General features: G+C 33.6%; 1 protein-coding gene across 1 annotated transcript; it reads left to right on the top strand.

Annotated features, from left to right (window-relative positions):
- Nucleotides 1-1,731: 1,731 nt before the first annotated feature.
- On the top strand, nucleotides 1,732-20,558 carry LOC113404845 (fez family zinc finger protein erm-like). Its single transcript, XM_026645910.2, has 2 exons — nucleotides 1,732-1,858; nucleotides 18,863-20,558. The coding sequence occupies exon 2, from the start codon at nucleotides 18,878-18,880 to the stop codon at nucleotides 19,994-19,996; it is 1,119 nt and encodes a 372-aa protein (XP_026501695.1). The 5' UTR covers nucleotides 1,732-1,858; nucleotides 18,863-18,877; the 3' UTR covers nucleotides 19,997-20,558.
- Nucleotides 20,559-27,858: the final 7,300 nt, after the last annotated feature.

Raw genomic sequence — 27,858 nt, 5'->3', positions numbered from 1 at the left:
ACTTCACTCTTTTTAGAGTTTCGTAGCCAAAGGGCAAAAATCTGAACCCTTATAGATTCGTCGTCGATTGTGTCTGTCTATCCGTCACAGTCACTTTTTTCTTGGTAAGTAGTAGTATGTATTCTGTGAACCGCATTAAGATTTTTACACAAAAATACAAAAAAATGTTGATTGTTCCCTTAGAACTGAAACTCAAAAATAGTTTTTTCATCAAACCCATACGTGTGGGGGGTATCTACGGATAGGTCTTCAAAAATGATATAGAGCTTTCTAATATCATTTTTTTCTAATCTGAATAGTTTGCGCGAGAGACACTTCCAAAGTGGTAAAATGTGTGCGTAACCTCCCCCCTGTATCTAACTTCGAAAATAAAAGAATGATAAAACTAAAAAAAATATATGATGTACCGTGCAAACTTCCACCGAAAATTGGTTTGAACGAAATCTACTAAGTATTTTTTTTAATACGTCATAAATCGTAAACCGCAATTTACCTTTCATTCAATCAACACAAATTTAAAAATTAAAATTTGTATTTCATAAAAATAAACCTTGTTAATTGCTGCTACGGAACCCTTCATGGGCGAGTCCGACTCGCACTTGACCGCTTTTATTTTGGTTTCGGTCCAACCGTTCTATGAATTAAGTAATCACAGCCCAGAATTACCTTTCTTTAAAAAAGGTCTTAATAATTGAATATTTTAGGAATAGCAATACATACTTAGGTATGTAGGTACCTATATCTACTTACCTATAACAAAATACTTTGCTGTTTTCTTTGAGATGTGATTTAACACCGGTCTCACCAGCTTCTCTTCGGTATTGTAATTAGCCCTGGTAGAGTCACCCCCACTAGTCTACCCCCACTCAAGGGATGTAGCTTCAATTCCCACTGTATACCTATTCTATTCCAACCATAAGGGGAGAAAAGCCAAATAAACAACATTTGACAGCAAATGAACGCTATATAATTGGTTGAGAGCTTGATTCACTATAGATTTACGAAAAAATTGCGTTTTGAATGTCGACGAAAGTGTTTTGTTAGTAAAATTAAAGTCTATAAAAGTTTATTATTGTTGCATTATAAATAAAGATATATTAATCATAAACTCTTAGTAGTGCACAATATTGCAGTTATTAGCAAATCGCATAAAATACTTAAATCTAAGGTTTGTTTATCTTTATTCCTACTTCGATTCGATATTATTCCATACTAACCGAATTACTCTCAACTGTACTATATTACTTATAAATCATAATGTCTATTTTATATGAACAGAAATCGAACGATCTCGCTTTAGTGAGATAAAAAAATATCGATTTTATTTTGGTATAATAATTATATTAGTTCAATAAAAAATATTAATATGAATTCTCTGTAATTATTTACTCTGCATAAAACTGCGCAAACCTCATAAAACGTTCGCCAAACACGATGCATAATGTACGTGGCGAGACCCGCCTGACGAGCGAGAGCGAGACGCAAATACGAGAACCCCCTAGAGCAGAGTGAGAGCAACAAAACAATAATAGAAATGCGCAACAGAACTGAGCGAGACGGCACCTCGTCGGTAGCGTAGAGATCGCTGTGTAGGGAGAGAGAGGGAAGGGCGGAGTTACCGCTTGAATTATTGAAGGCGTCGACCGTCGTTTGGGCTGCGAATGCCGGCTAAGGTGGGAGGGGGACTCGTTTGGGGGTGCGGAGAGGGCGCGGGTGTTTGCCAGGGCCACTTTTCGCGCGCCTTTCGCGGTCACAAATTTCGCGTCCGCGCAGCCATCTTGCTGCGTCAGTGCAATGACCGTGACGTGATCGGATGCTCACTTGGTGCTAGTGTCTGTGATGGAAGAGTAGCTGGCAGGTTGGTGACCATCTTCATATTTAGTTACATCTATATAAAGCCTACGACCTTACTTACTCGTGTAACTCAATAATTAAGATCTAACAGGTGCGATTACGTGTTGTAAGTTTTATTGCACAGGTAATACGTAGTAGGTACCTACTTACTTAAAGCAACAATATTAAAATTCCAAAATTTCTCATATTTTGTAAGGTTTCAAATTTCTTATATTTATATCGCATTCAAGTAGAGAACCTAGGTACCTAATTCAATATTTTTTTTGCTGCTCCTAACTTAATCTTAGTTCGTCTGTCCTCAATATATAGTACCTACGCCTAATTTTATAAATGCGAAAATTACGCTGTCTATCGTTACGTGACCTGTTCACCACTAAAACACTGAACTCATCGCAATGAAATTTTACATCTCTTTTTCAACGTATATAGCCCGAGACCTGGATACAGATTTAGTAGTCATGAAATTACAGTAAAAATAATCGTATCTATATATGGCTTTTCTCTTGACGGAAATAACGCTCACAGAGACTAAAGCCGCAATAAACAGGCACTAACGTACCTACAACTCGTAAAGCTACAAGTTACCTTAAAGTAATTATATTAAAAATAGTATTCCGTTCTAATACTATACCATATAATAGTACTAAGTGTACCTACTATATACCTACCTATGTGTTTAACTAATTAGTTTTCAAATGAACAAATAAAAAAAACATCTAAGATTATCTTCGTAATTATACCAACGAAGATAATTTCTTATAAACATATTAATATATTTTTCGCGAATCTTAAAAGAAAACTAAAAGCTTTAAATTGCGCAAGTAACACCAGTCCTATGTGTTTTTGTGCTCAGCTGTGAAGGAAAACATCGTAAGGTGTGTCGGATGATATTCCACCACATGCGTATTAAAGGCTTGGAGTTTATTCCACCAACCCAAATTAAAGAAGCGTTTAATTCTGATGTAATCAAATCGTTACGGTAAAAGATTTAACGCGCTCAATAAGAGCTCCTATTGAGCCTTAGGTATATGAAGTATTACAAAACGGATTGGTCGGACCAATTCCTTTATAACACTTCATATAAGACTCAATACTTATTATAAATCTTAAAGTAACTCTGTCTGTGTATTGATCTTTCCTGACCAAACTACTGAACAGAATTTGGTAAAATTTGCTATTAAAGCAAGCTTGAGCTCCAAAAAAGCACATCGGCTACTTTTTGCCGGGCACTTGACGATCAAAACCCTAAAACGCGACCTCACCCGCGGGCATCTAAATTATACTAGATAATAAAAATAGTGAATACGAAATATTTACTTACAAACGTTTATTAGAACACATAAGTACTTATGTATTAAATCAATGTTTTTACAACAAACATATATGTATAATAGGTATTTAGGTATTAACTTAAATAAAAATCGTCGACCGAGGTATTCTTTTGAAATCCGTCTCTCGAATTATAAGCAGCTACTTCAAAAGTGTAATCTATCTCTACATTTACCTATGTAATATTTCAATTAAATTAAATACAAAAAAATGGTTTAAAGACGCTTTTGTTTATTAGATAACAACCTACATCTGTTTAAAGTTAGAATTATTTGTGAGTTACATCCCAAAATTATTTGCAACATTTATATTTTTGCTAATAGTACCTACCTAAAATAAACAGAACCATTACGTCACTGCTACTACCCTTAGTTTAGCTTATATAAAATAATAGCAATTGTATATAATACTTATATTAATATATTGGATATTATACAAGTGCTGGGAAAATAAAACAAAATTGGCAACTTGACTATATTGGAGAAAAAAGTGTATACTTGGTATAGATCGTGCCTTAGAGTGTCAAAAATAGACGTACTTAGGTTCATTCAATTGATGTCAGAAATTATTACCTATCATTAAAATTATTATTACAAATTATTAGCAATATCAAGATATACTTAAGGATTATAAGACGGGCCGTTAGTCTAATCACGTTTTCCAATTCACTTCATTTTCAATGTCAAGTAAGTAAAACATTTAATCAAAATTCATTTCTGGCTATAATCAGTGATAGTTTGGAATTCATTCTTGTTAGGCGTACTTCGTTGCTACAATAATAAAACACTAACGATGTTTTAACTAGTTTGAGTAACATTAATACCTATTTACGTTACTATGATACCTAAATCACCGAAAATATAACACTAGCCAATCACAACAAAAGAAGTATTCGTTAAAGACGTATTTATAAAACCTCTTTTAACACTTTCGCTAATAGAGAGATTACCGCTCGACCAGACGTTACAATCCTTCAACAAAACCGACTAAGCTCTATGGATATATTTATTTGTACACAAAGTGCGGCCACCGACAGGAACTACAACTTTATTCAATAAGTACACCGGACATTGCGTTGAAACTGCAATTTAATTTTGTCTTTTTTTTTGAAGGAAGCCTTTCAAAGAAAGTTTATTTCACGTCGTATATTTGTGTTAAAGTATATATTAATCTTAAAGTAATACGTCAATTTATAAAGGAGTTCTTCTTGCGATGTGTGCGAAAATTTGCCAAAAGGTATTGAAGCCAATACCTACTGAATTTTTAATATTAATATATTATTTATATTAATAGCTAAATATACTACTTTGGAGTAACGCTATATTATATATTTAACGTGTTTTTATTTTACAAAAAAAGCTGCCTGGACTATTTATAATTTTAGAGCTCGACACTCCCTTCCACTAAGGCCTCCTCTCAGGCCCCTATGTACGTTTGTTATCTTTGTCAAAATACGATAATCTATCTATACATATATCTAATAAAATTGGAGTGTCTGTTTGTAATATTAAAATAACCGCGTTTTACTAAATGCATATGTATGTATACACGGTACATATACCTAAATAACATTTTTTACAATTTTGTCTGTCTGTCTGTTTGTTCCGGCTAATCTCTGGAACGGCTGGACCGATTTTGACGGGACTTTCACTGACACATAGCTGATGTAATAAGGAGTAACTTAGGCTTACTTTTATTTTAGAATTATATGTAAAATAATAATAGTCACACTTTTTTATTAAATTCAAAGGCGCACGAAGTCGCGGGCACAGCTAGTTAAAAATAAACTTATAAGACCTAGTTTCCGACTCCGCGAAGACTATACTTCAGCCTTCTTTGGTTCTATAATAAATCTCGACAGATATTTTTAACTTTGCCTATCTATTGAAATTGTATTAATAACTTGTTAAAAAATAAAACATAAGGCGTATTACACGATACAACAGTGCTTATGAGAGTCTACTTGAATAAAATACTATGTGGTTTCATAAACTAATGATAAGTTATCAAAATTAAAATATTTAACGAAGACTTAAGCTTTCACAAGCTTCGTAAATAAAGATAAACTAAACGCAGGTAAAGTTACTGACGATTCAGAATATAGACTACTGACTAGACCGAGAGTGCTTTTAACTAATATCAATTGTAAAGATTTTTATATTATTGTCTCTACGCTTCGCTGTCTGTACGTTTAGATCTTCGAAAGGACGCAACGGATTTTATTGCGGTTTAAGTCGAGAATATCAACTTTCCGTATCTAGGTTTGTTCTTCAATCTAAAAGTTGTAAATAGAGCTTTATTGGGCTTGTGTAAAGCTCGGACAGGTAGCTTGTACAAAATAAATTTAATATAACTTTAAATTAAAATAATTAAAGGTGATAAAAACTTTCAAAATCAAAATCAAAATATACTTTATTCGAGTAAGCTTTTACAAGAACTTTTGAATCGTCATTTAACAAACTGTATTAAATGAAGCTACCACCGGTTCGGAATGCAGATTCTACCGAGAAGTACCGGCAAGAAAATCGGTAGCCACTTTTTTTCAACATTTAAAAATACAAAGTCATGTTAGTTAATTATGAAAGGGCAAAGTTAAAAATATCTGCGGAATTTTAGTATAGGTAGAAACGGATACCTTTTTTAATTATTTTTTGTCGTTATAAGCTTATCCTTACGTCTCGTGCGCATACAATGATTATCACTGATTTTATCAAAGTGATCAATGCTACTGTGAATATACATAATATTGTTGTAAATTTATTGTGTCGCAACAGTCAGTATTCCTACTTTGTTAAAAACATCCCGAAGAGTGTCTCTAGCTCCAAGATTATAAATAGACCAGATTGCTTTCTTTAGTAAAATAAAAACAGATTCAATATCTGCAGCGTTACCCCAAAGTAATATGATATAATACTATGAAAATAACCGAAATATACTCGCCGAGCGGTATCACATATGTAGGTAGGTATACACACGTAGGAATTCAGGCCTTCCTTGTAAAGTCTCATATCAGTTCAGATCTCTGACACCTCATATGTGAAGAATCGGATATAAAACTAACTTATTATATCGTTCTATTTGTATAATTCGTTTTATTTCTAATTAAAAAATAAATAATGAATGAGATCAATATGGCTATATGGCTGCCATATCACGTCACATCACGCACTGAATATGCTGCAATTAAATCTCCGTTCAGCGCGTCTTCACAGTAGTTGAACAAATTGTAAAGAAACATTATTTATCCGACACTAATCTAATAACTTGCGCCCTCCGCCCTCGGCCCTCCCGACAACCCTCCCAGCGAACATCAGGTGTTAATGAGGACAGATTAACACATAATGAAATCGCTCTTTATTATACTTTTTGCTTGTGACGTTCAATGTGTAGATTTTTTATAACGAATACTTATGTCGGAAATTAATTACTTTTTTCTTTATATTTCACCAGTTTCAGTCTGGTGTATTTCTTTACGGTTCGGTGGATTTATGAAAAAACCAATTAAAAATCAATTGAACTTAAAAAAAAAAGCTACTGACGGAAATATTAAAATTAGCTTAATTTTAAAACATTCATAGATCACTTGTATGATAAATATTTTTGTTTTGACCTTATCACACAATTTAATATGTTCATTCAACTAATATTTATAGTTAATATCAAAATAGAACTATGTTACAAAGGGGACTGAGATTCTAAATTATTAATATTTGAACAATATGTATTAGAGACTTTGATGACGGACCTAAAAAATATATTATACACTATAATACCACGAAATTTTAACTGTGATGTTGTTTCGAAATAAAACCATAAAGTAACAACTTAATCAGAGTAATAGAGATTCACACCAAAGGCTCGGGCGACATGTCTGAGGAGATTTGATCTAGAAAATCAATCGAGTGACTTAGGGGCTGAAAGCATCGCGATATCGGGTAGTTAGACTAATAGAAGGGGTCACAGACGCATACACAATGGCGGAGGTGTTGAAATGGGGGCGGATAAAATTAGCTTGCTTTGATGGACAATTCTATGAGGGTCAAGTTTTAAAGGTTCATTTTAATTTTTTTAAATTATCCATGTCGATCGGATAGGAAAAGTTGCGTTGCAATCATTATTTAGTTATATACCTAACATAATCAGTTATTTCTGTCCCGTTGTTCTAGTGGAACTTTACATATATGACTGTTGAACCTCAAGACCTTTAATTAAAAAGGAGGTTTAAATACAAAATTGTTTACTCAACACTGGCACATAATTAATAATAGACTACATCTTTGTCGGAAAAAAAATCTGTCATGAACATACCGGCAAATGAATTACCATGAACCGAATACCGGGCCGAACAGTAAATAGAGATATTGGATTTTTTATCAAAACTTTTCAACGGGAATACGAAGGTTGGTTACAAAGCAGTTGTATACACTCCAATGATACCGACAACACGTAGCCCTGTTGGTCCTGTGATAAACTCAGTCTGATCGTACCTCGTTGTGCTGTTCCACCAGATTCAAGATTACTTGGTGGCAGGACTTTTTGCAATGGCAGGTACCACTTACTCATCAGATATTTTACTGCTAAACAACTATTCTTAGTATCGTTGTGTTCCGGTTTGAAGGGTGAGAGAGCCAGTCTAACTACAGGTACAAGGAACATAAAATCTTAGCTACAAAATTTGTTAGCGCTTTGGTGATCTACGGGATAGTTCTTACAGCGTCAAAGTCTATGGGCGGGGATTTACGATCAGGCCTATATTACAAGAAAATAATAGAGCGCATAATATTTGCTTGCCCATACTTGTCCACTGTAAAAATAATATCTTGTGCTGTAAAAATAATATTCCGAAATAAAGCATATATTTCGGAATGTAGATTACATTCCTTTCCTTAAATAATGCTTTAAATATATGTAAATATTTATTTCATTTGATCTTATTAAATATTAAAGAAAAATTATTTTGATTTTATTTACCAAGTTTGATTTCAAAATGAACGAAATTATATTAGAAACGGATACGGTTTGTCTTTTATTAAAATACAATGAATAAAAAAGAAAAATCTACATTATACATATCTATATAAAATATATACCTATATAACATTTATGTCTAATTGTATATGCTTTAATAACGCAAAGATTTCGTACCATTGGGAATCGGTTTTCATTTAATATCTGAGATACGAAACGAGTTACAGAACACCGATGTTGCCACACTAAGTATCATTATTTTCAATCAATTTTTACCATCCTTAACTATCTGAGATGAGCCGCACCCCACCTCTCTCCCGGGGCTTAATGTCGAGCGACAAATATTTGCTCCTTGTAATTGGTCTGCGGTTCGATACCCGGGGGGTAAATATAACGTCGGGGTTAATCCGTAAATCGAAATATAAGCCGAGTGTTACAATCGTAATCAAATATTTTGGAATTCATCGTCCATACACTTACTTACAAGCGGTCCATTATTATCTAAATTATTTGCAAATTATATCAAGTGCAGCGGAGTGGGGTATTAGAAAAGCTTGTAAAATGAAACGAAACAATTTGTTGTTATCTTGGAACGCTATAATCTCTGGACCTACCAGATATTTGATAGCATTTGATAACCCAAATCTTGAAGAAGGTTTTAGAATATATAATATTATTCTACATCACACAGAGGTCGGGCCGGGAACGTTTAAAGCGAGCGAAACACGCGGAACGGCTAGTTGTAAATAAAATAAACATAAGTGTGAAGACGTACTTATTAAAAAGAAGAAAAAGGTAAACTTCATCGGAATAAACCATATCGAACAACGAAAATTATTGAAAAAAGTTACTTCCAGTTGCGGAATTGTTTTGATTTACGCCTCGTATTTTAATTCTACTATCTGTAAGCGTAATCTTAGCGTATAGGATTCGTTTCTTGAATATATTAAACGGGCATTTAACGCGAACATTCATTAACGTGTTTTGAACTATTACAGCGATTTTAAGCTTCAAATTCTGTTCAACATATTAATTAATAGTTTAGGTGGGGCGCGGGGTTCAGGTGTTAGATACCTACGTCGTTTTCTGTACTGTTCACAATGAGTAGGTAAAATTTATTAATGATCGGTTGAGCAGTGAACTCGCATTTATAAAGTTACATCAAGCATTTAAGCAAGACACGCTTTATAACTCTCGGTAAGGCCGTTGCCTTATAATAACAATAATAAGCTTATAATTACAAAAACACACATAACAATAACTTATAAATTATACTTATTTAAATCGTTGGAGACATGCTGCTAACAATCTTGCCACCATTCAACGTGTAAAGTAACTATTTGTAATTTTTATTTCTATATAATTAAGGCATTTAATGTAAATAATTATTTTTTGTACTTCGTATAAATCATGATTATGAGGTAGTTGTACAAAAAAAAGGTTTTAATAGCACTTCTACCTACGACTTACTAGTGGCGTCCATTGACAAAAATATATCATTTAAAAAAAAAATCTATTTCACGCAAATGTCAATATTTTAATAAAGTATATTTTGAATGCTATTAAATTCACTTCGCTCATCTCTCAAGGGTTATTGAACCGTTGTCACTTAAGCTAGATGCGGACTTCCGACGGAAGTGTGGCTTGGATTTAAATCACGTCAATTCGTGTTGAAAAAATGAATCTGTCAAATCATATTTGACTAGACCCTGTCCCGGTGCCGCACGGATAAACGTAGGGTTTTATTAGAAGTTTCTAAATACATATTGATATAAATAAATGAATATTGTACAGTATTACTATATTATATTCTATTTCCATTTTTTATTTAAATATATATATTTACTACCTACATATTATTTTACATTCACTGACATGAATATCAGTTGCAATTAATAATTTATTAATTAAAAATAATTTATACTCTATATAATACGAGAAAAACAAAATAATATACTCTTATTTAATCAAATTGAACATAATTTTATTATTAGTACGTGTTCACTGAAAAATGGTCGGTAATTTTTAATGTAAAATCATATCACACAAAGCATAGCACAAGCAATCTTGCAATTAACGTTCCAGTTTGAAAGTGTAAAAGATAAACAATGCTAAATATTTGTTCCATAAAACATAGGGTGATTTTTCTCTAAAAAACAATTAAATGTTCGTCTCTGGACGACCGACATAATGATAAGTTAAACTGTCCGAAATACGGCGTTGTGGATTGAGAGAGAAGGAGCCTGCCTACCGCTGCCGTATGCGTAAGAGAAAGGGAAGCCAGACAGACACCGTAACGCGTTACGTGACGGAGCGGTTTACCCTCCCATAACTTATAACTTCGAAAATTTAAAGATTTTATATTATATTTTTCATTTCATTTGTTTATAGTTTTGGCAACGTTCGATTTTAAATCGATACACCAACATTATCTGCATAACGTGGACTCAATAAACGACAGCTATACATTATGCAAAGTTCGAAATGTTTTGGTATTTGTGATATTATGATGTCCTCATTTAGCATTTTAGTCGCGACGGAAGTTTTTATATCTTATAAAAAAATCTAGTCCTTATATAAAGATGCGTTGAACTCGATCATTACGACGTGTACTGACGAAGGGTCGCCAAGTACTCGACGTCAGTCGGGCCGTCAGTTCGCAACGGGCTCATTAGCGCGGACTGAGCGAGACCCCATCGCTGTCACGAGCATTTCTTAATCGGCTGTGAATGTTTTCTGATCTGTGATGGGATTTGTCAAAATTTTGATGAATTATCTTTTAAAAATATCGCTTGAATAGCATACATTTAATTCATACGATATATTTTGTTTAGTAAAATGTAAAGTTGTTAACAGCCTGTAGATGTCCCACTGTTGGGATAAGGCTTCCTTTCTATTTTAAGAAGAAAGTACCACTACCCCGCTGTTACGTGGATTAGTGGATACGCATGGCAGATTTTCATCAGACACACCAAGTCAGATATGCATTTTAAACATAAGTTCTTGCCTGGATTTGAACTCGCAATCATCGTTTTAGATTCACGTGTTGCTACAACTGGGGCATCTCACATTCCACATGGGGCTTTGATTAGAATATTATTAAATTTATTTTAAATCCAGTTACAAAATTTCACATAGTTTAATAAGCAAACGTTGTTTAGAGGTAAAAAATATCGTGCAGCGGTATTAAGAACTATAACTTAACGTATCTGACTAAAATATCGAAAACCGATTTACGGCGATACGCTGTTTTGATGCGTGCTTGCGTGTGTATATATCTTATGATAGTCTACTTCGTACAATAAATAATCTTCGCTCAGCAATTTTTCGATCATATAAAGAAATTGAGAAAAAATCATAAAAAATAGTACCTTCCATAAGGGATATTTCTTATACACAACAGTCAACATTACATAAAGGTCATATAAACTTAAGAGATATAAGTGAAATATAACATTTTTGACATTTCCAAGCGGAAGGCACATTCCATTCACAATAAACACTCATTACAAGCGAAATAGAAATGGAAGCGTCAACGTATCAACGACCAATAAACAATTTGCGGCTCACAATAACATAAATATTTCACCCCATGCCTTTCCCATGACGATGTAATACGACCGTTCTACGCTGACCTTTAATTTGATGTACTTCCGATTGAAATTCGGATAAAGTTAGGTCGGTCCACGTAATGATTGTTAAATACGAAATCTGGCAACATCTACAAAGCTGTGAATGGAATTATTATTTATATTTTTATTTATAAGGCGGCATTTCTATAATAGAAAATGTTGGAATAGAGTTGTTGTGGAGCCGTTGATTATAGGTTCGAGTCTGACACCGGGAAATACTTAAAAGTTTATTAATGCTAAATTGTAACTGTCACAATTTTAATTTTTGAAACGGGGATGTGGCGCGAGCATTCTTGCCATCACCGTCATGGTTTGTACAGTAACTGTTAGAATTTTTTATTTGTATATGATTGAAGCATTTATTTTAATAATTCTTTTGTTTACAATAAAGTACTTTCACAACAAAAGTAATAATCACAGCCTGAAACAGTTCCACAGTTGGTATCAGACCGTGTGATATTATCCTTCACCACGGAGCAAAAAAAAAATTATTAACATTAAAATATAAAAACTCATTGGTGAAACACTCATTTTGATGAAGCCACAATATTTGTTTAAACGTTACTTAGATTGAGATTTTTCAGTTTTTGTATGAAGTTTTTTGACTGCAACATATATAAATATAATACGTACATATAACTACTCTAAAAGTGGGGATAAAATTTATGGTTTAAATAAATGTCCATGTAGTTTTCATTTCAACGCGTTTTCCAACCAATTTTAGTATTAGAATATATTTAAACTAACAATGTTTTTAACTGATATTCGACAATAGTAAATATATAATGACAATAGACAAGTAGAGTCAGCTCATGCACGCTAACGACCTGTGTTTAACTTGATTCTGATATTAATTAATTTATTTATTTATTCACTCATTTATTATTATTAACTTGATTCTGATATTAATTTATTTATTTATTATTATACACACTACATATATATTCTTAAAATTAAACAAGAGCCGAGATGGCCCAGTGGTTAGAACGCGTGCATCTTAACCGATGATTTCGGGTTCAAACCCAGGCAGGCCAGTGAATTTTCATGTGCTTAATTTGTATTTATAATTCGTCTCGTGCTCGGCGGTGAAGGAAAACATCGCGAGGAAACCTGCATGTGTCTAATTTCAACGAAATTCTGCCACATGTGTATTCTACTAACCCGCATTGGAGCAGCGTGGTGGACTATGCTCCAAACCATCTCCTCAAAGGGAGAAGAGGCCTTAGTCTAGCAGTGGGAAATTTACAGGCTGGTAATGTATGTATATATGTAAAATTAAACAATATAAGGATTACAAGTTGTGTGCTCCTTCAATTACAGGAGACCACAGGTTAAGCAAAAAAAATAACTTAAATACAATTAAGATAAAAAGTGAAAAAAATACACGCAGCAGTAAAAAAACAAATATAAATTAGTAACTTAAAATTAAGAGTAGCTTATTAATTAAACATTATTTTTTGTGTTAGGTTAAAAGTTTAGTTAGACAGACTGAATTTGGACAAGCTGTGACGATAAATATCGAGGTCATTATTATTCCTAGAAAGTAGGTAAGTATTTTGTATTGTCTAAATGATAGACTTTAATAGTATCTCAATAAATTTCTTTTCTAACGCAATAATTTTTTTTTATATCGTGAGATAAGCGTGTTTAAAGAAATAAACATAATCTCTTTATAATAATAGTGCCTTTAGTATAGTATCTCAAGCGCTTAAACCTCGTTCGATCAACATAATAATCAAGCTCAAATCCTGTGTCTATTAAAGCAAAAATAATTCGTGTTTATTCAATTGTAATTGATGTCGGAACCATACCTCAGGGCGACCTCACTAAGCTGTGGTAATCTCCAAATCCGTATTACGTGGTATTCAGAAAGAGATGCACATAGAACTATACTGCTGTCAGAAAGAGACAGCGCATTAATTACATTGCAATGCGTGTCAAACTTAAATATAAATCATTCGATATTCGTTTTTATATCAATTGTGGACATTACTTTATATTTTAATATATTTTGTTAATATATACCTATTTAAATTTTTAGGACTCTGTATTAAATATAATTAATATTTAAATCCAATAATCTTTCAAAAACTTAGTATTTAAATAAACATACTTATGTGTTTCATTTGACGCTCAGAGCAAAGGCGCAATTGTAATATTTTTAAAATGAAAACTGACATTAAAAATTATCAAAAATACTTATTTATTTTATATCAATATTAAAAACAAACAGAATCTAGTTCAGAATTTAACAATAATGTCGTCTATGCTGTAGGTATTATGCACTAGAAACAGTTCATGATTAATATATATCTACATTTACTTATAAAGGCTATTCCACTTAACTACTTATATTCGCCTTAATTGTCAGCAAAGTTCCGACAGCAACTTCGCTGACAATCAAAACGACAGTTTTTTATGAATCTGGAATGAATACCGTAGATTATATTATTTATAACCAATGATGTCATGTCAATTCAAGGTCTAAGTTATCCCGTCATTGGAATTGGCAATACGTACAGTAAACTCCGCTGGGGAGTCTCAGTATTTCCCCGACGGGTGCCGTTAATGATCACCAGTAATGACGTCTTGTGCTGACAGGCGTCAAACCGAACGTCACGTCACCGCGTCACGTCTCGCGCCAAGACCGTTGAACAAAGAGCTTGCGTTTTGTAAATTGGTGACAAAAAATGTGTATGTTTATACTTTTGAAAATAATGAGATATTTGTAATAAGTTTTTAGTACAGGTAATATTTTTTATGTCTTTTATAAAAAAAAAACCTTTTAGATAGTTTTTGACCGACAACTAACAATGTCTAAGTCTTACTGGATAAATAAAATCTGTTAACAAAAAACCCAATCGGGCTCGTAATTTTATTTTAATTTGTTTATATTGTTAATATTTAGAAAACAAATTCCCTATATGAGCTTTTTAACAGCACCAATTTAAAATATATTAAATGTAAATTTTCGATGTATGATTTTTTATGCAAGTTTATTGTAATATCATTGACAAATCAACACCTTAATGAAGCAACTCAGCTTAAATTTCAGAGCAGTGTAACTTCAACTTAAAAGCCTACACAATAAAGTAAAATTCAGTTTGAATTTAATATCCATATTAACCCTACGGATACTGAGGTGAAGAGCGGCGTCAAAGAAAAATAAAATTACTATTTTTTTCATTTAATATTATACTTTAATGGCGCGCATTAAAGTTGATTTTTGTTCAACAACGATTAAAAGTGATGTGCCTAATCAGTTATCTCGTGACTTGAGAGGCTGTGAGAGATTAGATGCGATCGTTACGGATAAGGCGCGGTTAGACGATAAGTGTAATTATGATATTGACTGAGATTAGCTTGTGAGGAGTAAGCTTATTTCATAATGTGATCACATGATAACGTTGTAGTGGGTTGAATAATGTCAGTCTGCTAAAGAGTGGAGGGGGGTTTGACAGATAATATAATGTTACAAGAAGCATTGGTAATAGGGGAGAGAGTGCAATAGGTTCATTTACATGACTAAAAAACAGTTATCATATATATTTCAGGCAAATGCATCTGATGTTATGTGGTCGCCACCGCCCTTTGACTTTGGTGATGTAAAAGTATGATCATTACCAATGAGGCACCAACCAACTTAGATGGGCTTTTACAAACCCCTGCCACCAAATTGATGTTAGATATTATTTTTCTTTTTATATTAATAAAAAGTTGGCACACAAATCGTTTTTTTGGCACTTTAATAAATAAATAGTCTCAAGAAATCTCCCACTTTTCATAAATTTTAGTCATTTTATTACTCGGTAGTACATTTTTAAAATATTTATAATTAAATCATTGTTAACTAAAAGTAAAGTAAAAGTTTAAATGTTCCTCCACATTGGATATTGTGGAGCATATTCCAGTCGATTCCTTTATTTAAATTACATTATTGATTTAACCGTGAACAATATATGTTTTCGTGTATCGATCATTAATTCTGGGCCTCCTCTTATAAAGAAAGCAAGAACACTAAGGCCTGCAAACCGTTCGCAAAACAATACGCAGTATTAAAATAAAATCAAAAGAAATTTAAGCTTTCACAATAAGCACCGTTAACCATCAAACGTTTGAATTAAATAAAGTACTTATTACGACTAACAAAAGTCCCCGGTCCGCCTCGCCATTGTGTCGACACACACGAGGTCACATTGTTGTATCAACACTACACCTGGCTTTACTTCACGGTACTTCTAGAGGGTCGGTTGAAAGCTGTTCCTCGTCTGAAGGTTAATTTCAATTTATTTTTAACGTCTTTGCATTTGCTATTGATCATTGTTTAACTATAAAATTATTGTAATAATATTTAAAGTTTAATTTCTTTAAATACATTTTAAATTTTGCAACTTGTTAGTAGAGCACCATGTACATAATTTACATTTAAGGTAACTTCGGTAAATACGGCATCGTTGAACAAGTAGCCAAGTCTCCGAGTCAAAACCTCAGAACGGAATCGTTATTGTGCTTTAGGGCAAATCTATATATAATCGTATCTATATTTAGCGTGTCTATAGAACTTGAAATTCAAAAAATGTTCTCATCCGCACATCCAGAAGTCTAGGTTCAAATCCCGAGTCGGTCAATAAAAGAGCTATTGGGAGTTTATCATTTAGGCAGTTGTTAATGCGTATTCTCCGTCTTTCTTTAAAAGGAAAACGTCCTTGAGTCTGAACTCTCCGGAGCGGTGGATTACCGTCGTGTTAGATTTTGTGAGTGATAAAATAGAGAGTGCACCTGCGTTTCTGACCTCTTGTGACTCTATTAACTCCTGCCAAGTTGGTTAGCCTTAATTGAGAATGTCTGCCTTTCATACGATGATCTTCCGTCCTTTCGACTGCCTGAATTATAATTATAAATACATAATCAATAACGAATTATTATCTTAAGATAACGATAAAAATGGATAAGCGCCTCATATGGACGACCTCCGTGGTCGTGGTCGTGTAAACCGGTTTTCATGGGGACGCCACTCCGAGGTCCCGGGTTCGATTCCCGGTCGAGTCGATGTAGAAAAAGTTCATCAGTTTTCTATGTTGTCTTGGGTCGGGGTGTTTGTGGTACCGTCGTTACTTCTGATTTTCCATAGCACAAGTGCTTTAGCTACTTACATTGGGATCAGAGTAATGTATGTGATGTTGCCAATATTTTATATTTATTTATTATTTATTTACATATAAATTATAACAATTACGACGTGATATATTAAGAAGACGGTCAGAAACTATAGGCAGGATACCTATGATAACTCTTAAACCGACACTGCATTCTTGTTCACACGAGCGTGGTCGGGCTAATTGTAGCTGGCGGATATATTACCCTCATATTCCTGAGGGGCACACTCGTCAATTTTTGATTATTTATTTTATTTCAAACTTTACATTAAGAAAACATTTTTATTAAAAAGAAAAATAATCTTTGAATGTTCGACGTGTTGTATGACATGTATGACGATTCATAAATTTTAGTAAGCTGTTCTAAAATGATATTCCTGTCCAGTAAAGATTAAAAGACGATATTAAGATGATAAAGACGGACCTTTAGCTCAATTTTCCTTAAAAAATTATCCTTATAACAACAAATTTACATGCGCTGTTAACGAAACAATCTCCAAGAGGCCACTGACAATATTGAATCGAACGAATGACTTCACAGAACAAACCATAAAATATGTCGTGAAAAAATGTTTATTAATTATTATCAGCGTCAAAGAGTTCACCCTCCCACATAGTATTGATGTCCACACGACCACGAGCATCGCCCGGTTAACCCCCGGCGCGCCGCCCAATTAAATTGCCTCAAACAATAAAGTGCATATTGCCCTGCGTCACGATTTGAGCTGCTTGTTTTAATTGAGCGGTACTTTTATGGGAAGATTTATTTATTTATTCTTAGTATCATTTAATATATAATTTACATAACTATTGAACACTCACGATTTTCACAACTTTACCTTAAAATAAAAAACGCATTGTTTGATTAAAATATTTATTAATTTTATTTTTTTTGGCATAGGTTGGCGGACGAGCATATGGGCCACCTGATGGTAAGTGGTCACCACCGCCCATAGACAAAGGCGCTGTAAGAAATATTAACCATTCCTTACATCACCTATGCGCCACCAACCTTGGGAACTAAGATGTTATGTCCCTTGTGCCTGCGATTACACTGGCTCACTCACCCTTCTAACCGGAACACAACAATACAGAGTACTGTTATTTGGCGGTAGAATATCTGATGAGTGGGTGGTACCTACCCAGACGGGCTTGCACACCACTACCACCAAGTAAAAAGTTTAAATTAGAATTAAAAAATACGTTATAAATAAATAAATAAACCAGAAATGTTGATGTTACTTTTAATTGGGAATCGTCCCATTACATTATTAACGATTTCAAAGGAAAATATCAATTTTGGGAAGTAAGACACGACATATGGTTTATTTTCATAATATATCTAAGTCCAATTGTCCCCCAACTGAGCTAAGGGCCTACCCTCTTTTGAGGGGAAGGTTTGTAGATTATACCACCACGCTTTCCCAATGAGGATTGGTGGATAACCCACAATTTAATAAACAATAAATTTGTTCAAATAAATAATTTCAATTTTACTTCAGACGTGTACATTACACAATGGCAAAACCAACAGCAACTTATTAAATACTAAATTAAGCCTTAAAGCATATGTCAATTGACTTTTAGTTCGTAGTTTCACCGATCGACGAATCGAAGTTGAATATATTTTTCCACAAACAAACATGCCTTCCTTAATTAGTAGCGAAAGTGGAGTTCGGGTTTGAATACGCATTGAAGGGTCCTTTTCCATTTCGTGCTATTCACAAAACGCAATCCGAACGAATGTTTGCAAACGATTTCTCCACAAAGGCGCCGCGACAAATCGAAAAGGGTACACCCCTTGCAATTTACTTAAAACAAGCGACACGCTTTGTGTCCTAACCGCTCCCACAATAGAACACTCTCGCGCGATTGAGACGCCTCCGACTGACTACGACTAAAAGTATTATTCTCTCTCCGCAGGTACTTGTCGCGAGAATGCAGCCGTTCCAATCGTCAACCCGCCCCGAGGGCCCGAGGGAGTCCTCCCCTGAGAGGGCCAAATCCCCCGATACACCCACGGCACCAGTCCTCAATTTCTCCATAGCTCGGCTTATGGAACCAGATAGGAAGAAGTCAGTCAGTCCGGAACTGCCTCCTCCTCCCGGGTTCTTGTCCTATGGGGCTCATTTACTAGATTCTGCGTTCAAACAGTACATACCGGCTGCGAGACGACAACTGGTTTCACATTACCCATTACTGTATTACGGTCCAGATCTAGTTTCGTTGACATACGCTCATCAGTTACACTTACCCAGACCACCGCCGGTGCAATCTCCTGTGCAACGTCCACCAAGTCCTCGAGCTCCGGCGCCCGATCATGCCGTTTCTTCGACGACCGGTCCGACACCGTCTCCGGCAAAAAGTAAGAGCTTCGCCTGTGGTGATTGTGGAAAAGTGTTCAATGCTCATTATAATCTCACAAGGCACATGCCCGTTCACACCGGAGCGCGGCCTTTTGTCTGCAAGATCTGCGGGAAAGGATTCAGACAGGCGTCAACGTTATGCCGACATAAAATCATTCACACCTCAGAGAAACCTCACAAATGTCTCACTTGTGGAAAGGCGTTCAACCGTTCCTCGACTCTGAACACTCACGCCCGAATCCACGCGGGCTATAAGCCCTTCGTTTGCGAGTTCTGCGGGAAAGGGTTCCATCAGAAAGGTAACTACAAGAACCACCGACTCACTCACAGCGGGGAAAAAGCTTACAAATGTAACATTTGCAACAAAGCCTTTCACCAGATATACAACCTGACGTTTCACATGCACACACACAACGAAAGAAAACCGTTTACGTGCAGTATTTGCGCTAAAGGATTCTGCAGAAACTTCGATCTCAAGAAACACACCCGAAAGCTCCACATGGGCGCCGGCAGTTCGAACAACGACTCCTCTCTAGACACGCAGGATGAGTCGACACAAGAGGCGACCACGAGTCCCAGCGACGAAGCCAGCCGAGCTGCCTTCAGACCGTTCATAGGTTCTTCGTATCCCCGGATCCTGGACCCCGCTCGGATGACTGCTCCTAACACGTTCTTCTCTAAACTCTTGTGACCCGAGAACTATTTCAAGAGTTACAACGAAACAAAGGAATAAGCGAATTGATAGTGGATTTGATATTATCATCAGATGATACTCGTATAGTCAAAAATATTTATATTTGTAAATATTTATAAAATATCAGTAGATATTAAGATATTTATATAGTTACGACATGCATGTTATTCTTAAAGTGTTCTGATTTATATTACAGTTAACAGGCAACATTACTGAATGTTTCTTGACGTGAATACTTTTAACCGAAATAACGCATTCATTGTGAATTATATTTAGAACAAATTAGTGTAATATTTGTGATAGTAAATATTGTAAATAATAAATCATTGTACATATTTTCATAATTAGTAAATTTTTAAATACTTCGATATTTTGTAGACGTAAAAATCCATGTCATTTAGGTAATCGCCATATTTAAAAACTTATCACGTAACGAACCAGACCTTGATGAAGTCCTGAGTATAAAATATTATTCATATAACTATTTAGTATCTTCAAAGTGTTATTGTATTTCCTGTAAAGTTTAGAAATTAGAAAAATATTTGATAAATGTAAAATTGTGATTGAATGTTACTAAATATTTTAAAATTATGAATTGCATTGGCATGACCATTCTGTAAGGACTCATTTCCTATCACAGTTCTGAAAAGATGAAAACCGACCTGCCGGTGGAACTTAGTTAATGTCACATATCACCTTATGACAATTCAAAATCGTGTGCGGTGAGTTTTGTTTTTACAGATATGCAATGAATTTCATGGCGACACTCCAATACTAATATTACCATGATAACAAATTAATATACTCTATGTTGTGGGCCAAGGTAGAAAGTGTCCGAATCTAAAAACCTTTTGATTACTTTTAAATTCTTCATTTAATTGTATTCGTATATTGCCCGTAAATGTTATTATACGTAAAATAAGGAATGTGTTATTAATGGCAGATATTTTCTTTTGAAATAAATTATAGAACTTACATCGGATTTGCTTAAAGCCTTAAGATTGACCAAGGGTTAGTTTCAGCTGCATCACCATTTCAAAATATATATTAATTTAAATATTATGCTCCCCCCAGTGTGGATTGTCACGTAAATAAAATATATAAAATGTAATTTAATACTTGGTGTACTGCTTTCTCAATAAATATTTCCTTGATAGTTCTAAATATTGTACCGCTACTTAGAGCAAAACTATTCTCTAAGAACCTTGAGATTCGATGTTCATACAATTTTAGAAATTGCAGAATAAAGAATCTTAGATCACGAGATCAGGTCGATCTATAAAAAGATTTTAAATGGGCATCACTATTATGAAGATGTGCAATAAACTAGTATTATTATGATAACGATTTTTTTTAACGGTTCTTTCAAACTATTTGAGATCAAAGACCAATCTTGATCCTCCTGTATGTGAATGCTATGACTAATATCAAGAACTGTTAAGTTTTATTTTATTACATGTTTGTGCTTTATATTATTAAACAACTAATTAAATATTAATTCGCAATTTGTAAAAAAATGTTTCGCACTTGTAATGTATAGAAATTTGGTAACGATATTTGAAAAGTTATCAATTTATATGGGTCAAATCTAGCAGCTGAGTTTTAAACTAAGATTCAGAGAGACTTTCATACTTTTTTATATAACATAATTGTATTTGTTTTATAACATAAATCTGGCTAGCTAGGTATTTTAATGCAAATGTCATTTATACCTATAATAAATCTATATCGTATTAGTGATGTTTATCGATCGAATGCGACCTCGAGTCTAGCTTGTTCTTACAGAATAGTTACGGTTACGTGTACGAGTTTACCTAGTATAGAATAGTTGTAAGCCGTAGAGTGAGTGTACATATTGTTAATAGCCGATGTCCGCAGTCCGCAGTCCGCAGTCCGCAGTCCGCAATATGAGTGTATCTACATATATTATCGAGATTATAATAACTATTATAAAAAAATTGTCATTTTATTTAATTATCTTTTATTAAAAAAAAAAAACAGAAAAGTTGTTATTCTGAACGTAGATATATTATACAAATATTTCTGTCCATGGCGTGTTGATATACAAAAAAAAACTATAAAAATATGTTGTATGTCAAAGAGCTTCCATAGAGGCATTGAATTTGTTTTCCAATGTCTCGTATTATGAGTAGGTAGGTATTCGGAAACTAACCAATGGTGGTGTCTGAATTGGTGGTGAAAGTCAAATTCTCATTGGTCATATTTCGTCACCGGCTCACACCGACAAATAACCTGAACGTTTGTTCATTTTCTCGCAGTAGAAAGCTTATTGAATGAAGAAATGTGAATAGGCAAATGAATATAAGAATATAAATATTCTAGTTTAAGTAAATATGTAGCAGTTGGTGCAATTGAACATCGCGGCACTATATTGGGATCAAAACAATCTCAGATGGAAGGAAGGCGTCATCAAACTGTCGGTCATCATGGAAATACTTTCTCAAATAATATCTTTATTAAATATTATTACTTTTAGACTAAAATATGTCGTTATAAAACGGTTTCTCTGCGACCCCTGACTACCGTCGCAGTGGGAGGCGCCGAGTGCGCCACAGTGCCACTAGCTTGCTGCTCTTTGTCAACTGAACAGTCAAATTACAGCCTTGAGCCGCCCTTGAACGAAGGGCAGAGGTTCTTAACCATAGGACTCGAGAACGACCCTACAAAAAATAATAATACCTGCTTATTATATTAATAATATAAAAAAAATATATTGATCTAATGTTCATTAATTTTTTTAGTAATTTTGTTTTAGGTATATGTAATATACTACTTAATTCAAAAAGTTTTAAGCTCTTAAAAAGTAATAATTTATCAATTAACTTAGTACCTAAGTCAACTAAATATTCGATAACATATTTTTAACTAGTAATTACCTTGAGAAAGTAATTTTCGTAAACAATTTAAGAATAAGTAATATCCGCATTGAATGAAATTAAAAAAAAATGTTGACAATCCCCGTTTGGCGAAGTTTAAACGTCGACTACCGTAATTCAAGCTTCGAGCTTTGTACGATAATAATTATTGTTCGTTTATAAATAATAGTGCAGTCATATCGCACTGTGCTTTTGTGCGCGGCGGAAGCGGGCGTAGAGCGCGTGCGCCTGCGAAGTCTCTCCCACCTTAATTAAACTCAGAACAATGAAACCAACGAACTTTCTGACTTTCAAATGAACAATGAAGTGCTCGGGAAAAAAACATATTTTATTAAAAATCCTGCGTCTCCGGTGACTACAATAGACCGAGCGCTTAACGTTTACGGTAAAAATATTGTTCGAGATTCAATCATTTATAAAGTCAGCTGTTATAATAAGGGTGTTTTCTTGATATGACATGTTGTAATTAAACAATTAAACGAACGTCTACATCGTCATTAGTTACATACGACAGTTTATAGAACACGGGGTTCTTAATTGAGGTCGCGAATACAAGTCCGTGCAAGCTCCACTGAAATTTTATCTACGTACTTAATTTGTGTTTAAAATAATTCATCTGTGATTGTAATAACTGAACTTAACGTGTAAGTTACGATGCCAATAGTATTTTTTTTAGTTTTATCGATAAAATAGGTATATTTTTATTTTTTATTTTATATAAACATTCAAAGCTCTATCTAAATACTAGCCGGTTGGGATATTTCATCGGAAATGCAATAGAAATCTACTTATATTTTCTGGGTGTTATAGTTTGGTTTGCGTATTCTACCATCATCGTACCTCAGTCACGGCACACTTTTTCTTTAACCCTTTCATTAAAAAAGTTGTCTAAATCAAAACAAATCAAAGTCCTTTATAATTCCAAAATTAGCATTACTTACTTACTTACTTATTGTTTGTCAAGTTAAAGACTACCATCGGTCGGAAAATAAATATTTGAACGGTCTTCAATGAATAAACGGAATTGAGTCCAGCTATGGGAGTCAAACTGATATTATTTGTGGAAACTGCCTTAAAAACTTACCGATATTCCAAACTAAAAGGTGCTTGTAAATATATAAAATTATTTACGCCTATTTACGGCCAAAATATTTAGTTCAATGATTAATACCTACGTTTTATAGTTTTCTTATAAACTTGCTGCGTGTTTTAAAGTTATGCCAATTCATAAATTAAAATCATTTGTTAAAAAAATTAATAATAATTAAAGCAAGATTGTATGGACGACGAAAGAGCGTGAAGCTAATACTCGTTCGCTCTGAGGCAGGATGACTATGTGTATATAATTATATTTAACTAATATTTAAATCTAAGAAAAGAGTAACTACTGAGTTTCTTACCGGTTCTACTCGGTAGAATCTAAATTCCGAACCCGTGTTATATTGTAATAGTTTTGTAAAATAGATTGTAATTAATGACGAAAGTGATTTCGTTCATCCCTAATTTTATTCTATATACCTGATGTTTATATGTTTTAAATATTGTACTAAATATATTTTACTTAAAGAGAAGCATAAATTCTGATATTTCTAACATTAACAACGACAACCACTTCCATACAAACTTTTATCACCAATTTTATCTCCTCAAGGGATGAACTTTCTTAAACTACGATACATATTTTTCGACTAAATAATTAGGAGAATTTTTAAAAACACGTCCGTATCGATTTCCATATTTAACAAATTGAGAAGAGTCAGAGGCGAACTCTTTAAAAATCCTGAAATATGTGTATTTTACTTCTAAAGCTTAAAATAAACATCGATTTCCAGATTTCATGAATTCAAAAAATTATTTGTTAGACCCAACAGTTTAGGCTGTGCGTTGTCAGTCATTTTAAATTGTTACTAAATAGATTGACTGCACAATTTGTATTCTAAGGGTGCATAACAAACAAACAGTCACAGTCAGTGGTAGATGGTAACTATAATATAGGGACATAGCTACATAAGTTATTATTTTACTGAACTAAACTAGAGTAAGGACACGTTCATTATCCCGCAATTGTAGCTGGAATTGTTATTCAAGGTGAAACTCTTAATTCAGTCCTCATGCAGAACAGAGTGGTAATTTCTGCACCGAGGACTTAAAAACTTGTCAATTTATGTAATATACAATTTCTTAATAATCTTCTTTTAATTTGCTGTCATAATAGTATTTATAATAATTGTCTGTATCTTTGCCAAAATCACTTTGCCACACACTTGCCAAAATATCAGAATATTATAAAACAAAGTATTACTCCGCCTCAGTCTATGTGCCCGTCTCAACGTAATAAATTCAAAAAATACCGAAAGTATTTTTGGTATGGTTTGCACCAACGGAGTTCATAGTTAAGATTTTGTCCAAATTGGCTAAATTTGACGATTGTTGGAGATGTTCAAAAAGGAAGAGGAGAATTGGCTCAGAAGTGAGAAACTCACAGGCTGTTACTAAATAAAGCTTACTATTCAATAAAAAACCACATAGATCATTAAAAAGTCAGGAGTTTCAATTTATTAATATTCATACTGGATACATTTTAATTGAATTGCATGTTACTAATGTACCTACCCAAGTGACGCAAGGGCGGCTAAAAAGGAAAAAATGATATAATACGATTGTCTGTTTCATTTATATATACTGAAAGTAGGCTGTGTGATTAATAAGAGAAACAAAAACCACAATCAATGTTACTCGTTGGGCGCCAACCTTTGGTCCGCACTGCGATTTTCGTTCAAATGAATGCGGTGAAAAATCGTACCGATCCTTACATCACCCTTGTGCCACCAACCTTGGGAACTAAGATGTTATGTCCCTCGTGTCTGTAGTTACACTGGCTCACTTACCCTTCAAACCGAAATACAAGCATACAAAGTATTGCTGTTTATAATTTTAAAGAATGTTGCGCGCACGGGAAATTATAAGATTTGGCACAGTTTAAGATCATTAGATAAGGAGTACAGAAAGCTAATATTTACATATAGGTACTTAATACGTGTTACATAATATTAAAATAAAATATCAAGTACCTACAACAAAATAGGGAAATTACGCATATTTTGATATTTCCGTGGGTTTTAAATGTTGTAGTAACGACAAGGTTTTATCTAGCTAGGCCTCATTTTGACCTAGCTTCAGTATTTTTCTAAAACTCGAAAAAGATGGCGTAAAAAAAGTCATATTACATTTTTAACAGTTACTATTCTATATTAATCTTTTGAGCAGATAATCTACACTGTTGTAGAACTTTGTGATTTACTAAAAATCTAATTTAATCCATTGGAATTTGAATAAAAAGTATCTTATTGTTTTAATTTCGATAAATAGACGACTACTACAGTTTATTTAAAATATATTAAATATAATGCGTTTTTTAATTATTTAGTAGTATTATAAAGTGGAGCACACGTCGTAATATTAGAAAAGCTGTTTTCAATGTAAATCACTTCAGACCGCAGCCCGGCCTCCAGCCGTCAAAACAATAAATATAATTCGGAACGAGGCTGATGCGAGGCGACGTGGAGGGCTGTTATGAGGAGCATATTGCGCTGGTTTTTATAACCCCTTGGTAGGGAGGGAACAATAAAACAAATCTGCGATCTCTTAGCGTGGCCCCCGGCGCTGCAAAGATCAACATCGTAGATGCGACACGACTAAATTAATCTTAAATTATTTAGATATACATTACGTGAAACTAAACAATGCATTCAAAATGTTACGTTTAGTAACCAATACATTAATATCGGTACTTAGACACACTAAAAAATTAATGTTAAAAAAAATCTATTTTTCTTGACATATTAACACTAGCCCATTTCTTAATTTTTTTCAAAGCGGACCTCGAGACCTGATATTAGAGCGTTCCAATAAACGAAAAAAATCTAGAGTTTTTGTTTTAATGACTAACTTAAATAAAAAAATACTAAGCCAATATAGATAAAACTTATATCGGAAGATACAGCGTGTTTCGGAGTATTTAATTTAATTTTATTTTATTTTCATTAGGACAACCAACAGTAGATACAATATCACTGCCAAAATAAAAAATAAAAAATTACATTTCAAAATTATCAAGGCAAAAGTTCTACTACTTAGAGGTAGTCTCACCATGCATTATCATATTACACAACGTAATTATTGAAAATATGAATTAAACATAAGCATAATAATTAAAAATAAGAAATACAATACATAAAATGAAAGAGTATATAACATTATTATATAGGTATGGAGCTGTTCGCAGCTTCGCCCGCTTTAACTTCAATTACATTATCTACCTTGGAAATTGTAGTTTTTATTTTGACTAACAATAAGCAATTCTTCTAAATTAAATAGTGATTTGACTTTAAATAACTGCTACGTCTGTTTGGCATACTCTATGTAGCTGTTATGATTTTTCCGGGTCGTGTTTTATGTGATTTGCTCATTGGAGTGCAGTTAACGCAATGTTTATTACTGTTCTTTGCGTAATGAACCGGAGCTGGGGTCAGTCTTATTACAAATTATGTGTTATTATATTCTAGTCGAGGGGCCTCGAGACGAATCGTTTACTTTCAATTGATTTAAAGTATCTTTTATAATTTATTTGAGTACATAAATACACCGAGGTGGACCAGTGGGTATAAAACATGAATCTTAACCATATGCGGGTTCAATCCCAGACTAGCACCGCTGATGTCTAATACGCTTGTTTTTGCTTTTAATTTATTTAGCGGTCATTACATCTATTTGTTTTCACCAATCGACACTAAAGCTGCACGGTGAAATGAGCTCTTAAACGTCTCTATCAAAAGAGAGAGGTTTTGTTCAGCAGTAAGATATAACACGATATTACATTCAAAATTAAATGTTACTTCGATATTTTTTTAAGTTTTACATGCGTGACAATTTTCAACACAATAATTTACTCTGACGTGATCG

This window comes from Vanessa tameamea, chromosome 26 (assembly GCF_037043105.1).
Source record: "Vanessa tameamea isolate UH-Manoa-2023 chromosome 26, ilVanTame1 primary haplotype, whole genome shotgun sequence".
Classification (NCBI taxonomy): domain Eukaryota; kingdom Metazoa; phylum Arthropoda; class Insecta; order Lepidoptera; family Nymphalidae; genus Vanessa; species Vanessa tameamea.
The sequence above is the reverse complement of the archived record's forward strand: the minus strand, read 5'-3'. Positions and strand labels throughout refer to the sequence as shown.

Bases quoted from the DNA above. Each gene is read 5' to 3' on its own strand.
- LOC113404845 (XM_026645910.2), top strand. From the start codon at position 18,878: ATGCAGCCGTTCCAATCGTCAACCCGCCCCGAGGGCCCGAGGGAGTCC.